At 42.4% G+C, this 6,062-nt stretch overlaps 1 protein-coding gene across 2 annotated transcripts; it reads left to right on the top strand.

Moving 5' to 3' along the window:
* The first annotated feature begins 227 nt into the window (after window positions 1–227).
* Window positions 228–1,190, top strand: LOC103724326 (probable histone H2A.2). Of its 2 annotated transcripts, none has more exons than XM_008815551.4 (2): window positions 228–520; window positions 760–1,190. In XM_008815551.4, the coding sequence occupies exons 1-2, from the start codon at window positions 332–334 to the stop codon at window positions 976–978; spliced, it is 408 nt and encodes a 135-aa protein (XP_008813773.1). In that variant the 5' UTR covers window positions 228–331; the 3' UTR covers window positions 979–1,190. The 2 variants fall into 2 exon arrangements, with proteins under 2 accessions (XP_008813773.1, XP_038980567.1); XM_039124639.1 differs by having other exon boundaries at window positions 239–565.
* The last annotated feature ends 4,872 nt before the right edge of the window (window positions 1,191–6,062 follow it).

The raw sequence follows: 6,062 nt of genomic DNA on the forward strand, positions 1-6,062 counted from the left end.
ATGCGGGCTCCACGCATTGCATGGATATGCTTATGGGTGTAACAAAACTGGGTGTAATTAGCGTAATATTCTGCACAAGATCTAACGGAATCTCGGTACTCTTACCTGAAAATCGGGCCATTCAGTCGAATTCCATCCAACGGCTGCAGATGGCAATCCGCGTGCTCTTCCCTCATTGGCGTGGGCATACCCCTCCACCTCGGCTTTATAAATTGAAGCAAAGCAATCATAACGCCCGTACCCCAGCGAGAGAGAGCAAGAGCCCTCCTTACGGTTAGAAACCTAATACCGATCTCTTCTTCTCCGAACTTTGACCCTAGGATTTCCATCAATGGCCGGAAGAGGGAAGGCGATCGGCTCCGGCTCCTCGAAGAAGGCGATGTCGAGGAGCAGCAAGGCTGGACTCCAGTTCCCCGTCGGCAGGATCGCCCGTTTCCTCAAGGCCGGCAAGTACGCCGAGCGCGTCGGCGCCGGCGCTCCAGTCTATCTCGCCGCCGTTCTCGAGTACCTCGCTGCCGAGGTGCGGATTCCGTTGTTTTGGTTTCTTCCATCGATCTGGTTCTGGGTAATTTGGAATAGTTGTTGTATTCGTGAAGTTTTCCAGCATTTTTTTTCTTTGGGGGATTTTGCCGTTTTGTTGTTTCTTTCTTACTATTTGTGTGATTTCTTACTATTTGGTGCTCCTACGAGATTTTAAATTTCATCTGGGGGTGTTTCATAGAAATGATCTTGTATTTTTCTCTGTTCGCGTATGAATAGGTCTTGGAGCTCGCTGGAAACGCGGCGAGAGACAATAAGAAGACGAGGATAGTCCCAAGGCACATTCAATTGGCGGTGAGGAACGATGAGGAGCTCTCCAAGCTTCTGGGGACGGTCACTATTGCCAATGGTGGTGTGATGCCGAACATCCACAACCTGCTCCTCCCCAAGAAGACCGGTGGCTCCTCCAAGTCTGCCCCTGGAGATGATGACAACTAAAGTTGCCAATTCATTTCCCCCTCTTCCTTGTCTTCCTCTTGTAGACTACTGTGGAGGATGTAATATCTTGAGAGATTCTTCCACTTCTTTTCCCTTTTTCTTTTCTCTCTCTTTTTTCTTTATTTTATGTAAGTTGTAGTGTTTGTCAATTGTTCAGAGATTTTAATTTATGGAATGGGAAAGAGAGAATCTCTCTTCTAAACCTTTTTTTTTTGTCAGAAAATGTGATTATTTTTGCAAGATATTGTTGATCATGTGAGGAGGGCATGCGTTTAGTTGTGGAAGGTTTTGGGTGTTATACTGGATCAAAAAATTTAAATAATATTTTTTGGCCAGAGTCTGTATAGGTAGTATTAGACTATAGAATGCTACACGACATTTGTTTATATAGACTAAAGAATAATGCAACATGGGCTTATTGGAGCTAATTATAGGTTCGTTGTGGTATTTATAATTAGATTTTAATTAATTTGAATTTGTTTGATGAGAACTTAAACTAAAAGAGTATTTGGAAATTTGTATGAGTTTATAAAATTAAAGAATTTAAATAAAATTTTTTGATTAGTTATTTTGGGTGCGATTTTGGTTGTTACAATGTCATCACTAAATATCATAATAATGGTTTATGAATGGATAAGAAGGTAGGGAAAAATTTGATGAGAATGGAAGAGTTTAAATAGAAAAAGTACATAAAAATATATGCAGATATATAGAATTAGAAAATTTAAATAATATTTTTTGATTAGCTATTTTGGATGGGATTAATATTATCATCAAATTTAATTCTCTTACTGATCATAATAACAGTTTGTGAATAGATAAGGGGGCAGCAAAAATGAAGGAAATCCAAACACAAATGATTGTCTCTTATGAAAAAATTCCTTTTGTCAGTTTCAGTTCTGGAATTGAAATTTCTGAGAATAAAATAATTGGTGTACCTACAATGGTGCTCAAAATGGTTACTATTGCTCATCTTGATGAACTATAACAGGTGATGGCTGCATAATAATGCCATAATGGCATTCCAATTAAACTCGAAAAATATCAAACATGTCCTATGCATTATGCATTAGGACAATTAGAATAGGAAAATGGTTAAATCACAGCCATTATATAAGGATATGTGACAAACGCAATGTGAAGGCCCACGTTGGGTTGGGCCGGCCTCTGAGAAAGGACGGCCCAACACATGAAAGGGGGGAGGGAGTTTCTCCCTCCTCTGTTCCGGAAAATCCTCCCCCTCCTCCTGAATCCACCGGAAAGGAGGAGCTTAGGGTAATAAAAATCCTAGCAATCGGGCCGAGACCTCCTCCTCTTTCTAGAGCATCCGTCGAGAGCCGTCCACACACACAACAACAAAAAAAAAAAAAAAAAAAAAGAGAGAAAGAGATTGGGTTTTACCTTGCCGCGGGAGGAATCGACGCGGTTGCTGTCGATCCGGTCGGGAGGACCTCGCCGGAGGCAAGGTGAGCACCTTCTTCTCCTCCTTCGTTTTTGGCCCTTGCTTCTTTGAGAATGAGGCCGGAAAGCCTCCGGAATGATGGAGAAGCCGAGCCGGTTCGGCCTTCTCCTCTTCCGTTCCGGCCGGCCGGCCGTCGTAGGGCGTGGCACGGCCAGCCGTTGCCGGGCGTGGCACCACCGGCACGCCACAGACCGACGACCATGGAGCGTCGCCGGCCGTGGGCCACCTACGGCCGAGCCCCCTTCTCCCCTTTCCATCAGAAAGGAAGGAAGAGAGAGAGAGAGAGAGAGCCAACTCTCTCTTCTTGATATTTTGTTGACGGGAAGAAGGAAGAGAGAGAGAGAGAACAATTCTTTGTTTTTCTCCCTCTCTAATTGCTCTCTTTTATTGCTTTGTTTTTCTCTAGTTTAATATAGGGAAATCATGGATTGATGGTTAATCCTGGGGTGTTAGATACTGGTGGACCCTTAAGAGGATCCATTGGGAGTCTTGGGTTTTTATATGTCTTGGATAATTTTTAATGATAACTTGGTTCTGTAGGAGAACAATCTATTGGACGAGAGGACGTTGAGCAGAGTCCTGCGCATTCCGGTTCGTAGATCGCCATAAGGGCGGGTGATTAGTTGTTTGAGTTTTTTTATAAAGGGTAAGAATCCTTATACGCCAATCCTACATGATATACATATTTTTGCACTATATATGTTTGATATGCTATGATCCAGACAAAGCAAAATAGTTTTATATTTAATTATATTTTGATCGTGTTGGCTTGTGGTTGGTAGTGTGATGGATGCATGTATGTGTATAACTTATACCTGCATAATTGAATTTATGGATATGTATGGACTAACCATGTTATAGTGATTGCCCTGTCACGGGCCGGAAACGTAACCATGGTTAGTCTAGGTCGGAAATAAAGTGGAAAAAGGGATTGATGTGTGTTTGCGAATTAATTAAATGAACAGGAACTTTGGGCTTATCTCGTTACTATTGATTGCCCCATCACAGGCTGGAAATGTGATATTATTGATTGCCCCGTCACAGGCTGGAAATGTGATACTATTGATTGCCCCAGCACAGGCTGGAAATGTGATACTATCGATTGCCCCGTCACAGGCTGGAAATGTGATTCTATCAATTGCCCCGTCACGAGCCGAAAATGTGACCGGGATGTAGCCCAAAGTCGGAAAGATAATTGATTCGGATCAAGTTAATATGGAATGGAAAGAAAAAGCATTGAAAACAGTCATGTGATTTATAGGCTATTATATACTATATCATTCTTATGGGGCTGGACTTTTATTGACGTTTGATGTATAATATGGACTTTCATTGATGCTTGATGTACATAATTATATCGATTATTTGAGTCTTTTGGAAACTGTTTATGATTTCATAAAATGTGCATCGATTTGTCGTAGTTTCAAATTTATATTATTATTATGTTGGTATGGATGTGTAGGGATTCTTACTGGGCTGTAAAGCTCACCCCCTCTTCTTCTTTTTCTTACCAGAGTTGCAGGATGCATAGTTTTGGATGGGATGGGCGCAGAGTGCGAGTACTAGAGTCATTAGTTAGTTAGTTGTTTATCCTTCTTTGATGTCGATGAACATTTGAAGAGCTCGTAATTGAACTAATTTGTTTATTTTGACATATCGGATTTGTCTATTTGAATTATTAAATTAATTGTGAATTTATTGCAATTTTGTTAATTATAGGCCTTGCATGATCTTTAGGGCACTGCTCTAGGGCTCATGCGGCCGGTCGCGCACCGGACCCCGGGTGCTGGGTTCGGGGCGTGACAGAGTGGTATCAGAGCTTAAGGTTTAGGTATCCTAAGGTTTAAGTTCAGGCGAGTGTGAGTGGGGGGAAAAATATCTAATGACTTATTAAAGTACCCTCTAGATATATTTTCTTTGCAATCTTAAAATGTTAAAAGTAACTTGTGTAGGTTGATATGGCACGAGGGAGTGGACGTGGGCGTAATAGGAGGCCGACTCACTTTGCCGATGGCTCCGCTGCTTGGACGCCCTCCGAACAAAAAGAAGGTGCTCCACCCTCGCCGGCCAGGAGTATGCACCCGCAGGAACAGTACGTCAACCCTATTGGTAGTGCTTTGGAGATGGGAACCCCGGAAACTCCAAGGATAGGAACCTCGGGTGAGCCTGGAATTCAGCCTAATGAACCACTGAGTGCTTCTCAGATGATGCAAACAATGATGCAACAACAAGCTACTTCCCGTTCAGACATGATGAGAATGATAGAGATGCAACAATGCTTCATGGAACAGCAGCAACAATTTATGCAGCAACAGTTACAACATCATCAGCAGCAGGTGACTCCTCGGTACCTATAGGGGGATACGAGTCGGCAGGAGCATCATGTTGTTTGGCAGAATTCAAAAAGTTTGCACCTTCAGCTTTTAAAGGCACTTCTGACCCTTTAGAGGCTGAGACTTGGCTGAATGAAATGGAAAAGGTTTTCAATGCTCTGAGATGCCTTGATAAGGATAGGGTTACTTTTGCTACATTTATGCTGCTGGGAGAAGCGGATATTTGGTGGAATATGGAAAGAGGAAAGATGGGACAGAACGCTACATCTTTGACTTGGGAAGGATTTAAGGAGCTTTTCCGTGACAAGTATATTCTCCAAAGCGTGAGACGGCAAAAAATTCGGGAGTTTACCCGGTTAGAGCAGGAGAATATGATAGTCGCAGAGTATGCTGCAAGGTTTGAGGAACTAGCCAGGTATGCTCCAGGACAGGTGGAGAATGAAAGAGAATGAGCTGAGAAGTTTGAAAGTAGACTTAGAGCCCGAATCAGACAACAGGTGTCTACCTTCGAGCTTTCTTCCTACAAGGATGTGGTTAACAAAGCTTTGGTAGTTGAAAGAGGCTTAAATGACACTCAAGAAGAGAGGGAAAAAATTTTGAAAAAGAGGAACAGACAAGCTGAGCTACAAAATAAGCAAGGCAGAAATATTGAATCCAAGCTCAAGAAACAAACTACTGTGAATGATAAAACTCAGCACAAGGATACTGTAAAATGCTATAGATGTGGTGGCCCCCACTATCGAAGAGACTGTCACTGGTTTAATGGAAATTGTTTTTCATGTGGCCAACTGGGCCATAGGGCATACACTTGTCCTAATCACAGAGAGCAACAAATTCGAAAGGTATCTCAGCCTATTCAGGGAGCTCCAACCAACCAAGCAACTCAGAATGAACAACAACGAGGAGGACAGCAGAGGCCTAGAACTCAGGGGCGAGTCTATGCTCTTACACAATAGGATGCTGATGCCTCTAACACTGTGGTGACAGGTACAATTGAAATCTCATCCACCAATGCCTATATTTTGATTGATCCTGGAGCTACTCATTCTTTTGTATCCGCTGATTTTGTCGGAAGAAATAGTACATTGATTTCCTTGCCACTAGAGACTGAACTGTGTGTCTCCATCCCTAATGGAGATGTAATTTTAGTTAACTCTGTTTGCAAAGATTGTATCTTGAATATTGAAGGCAGGAAAATGAAAGTAGATTTACTAGTCCTAGAGATGAAGGATTTTGACATGATCCTTGGGATGGACTGGTTGGCAGCATATCATGCCACTGTTGACTGC

Source organism: Phoenix dactylifera, chromosome 3 (genome assembly GCF_009389715.1).
Source record: "Phoenix dactylifera cultivar Barhee BC4 chromosome 3, palm_55x_up_171113_PBpolish2nd_filt_p, whole genome shotgun sequence".
Taxonomy (NCBI): domain Eukaryota; kingdom Viridiplantae; phylum Streptophyta; class Magnoliopsida; order Arecales; family Arecaceae; genus Phoenix; species Phoenix dactylifera.

What these genes read in the sequence shown, in the direction of transcription:
- LOC103724326 (XM_039124639.1), top strand. Translation starts at nt 332, where the DNA reads ATGGCCGGAAGAGGGAAGGCGATCGGCTCCGGCTCCTCGAAGAAGGCG. An exon ending in TTCCATCGATCTGGTTCTGG is followed by an intron (nt 566 to 759) that starts GTAATTTGGAAT and finishes GCGTATGAATAG; the next exon opens with GTCTTGGAGCTCGCTGGAAA.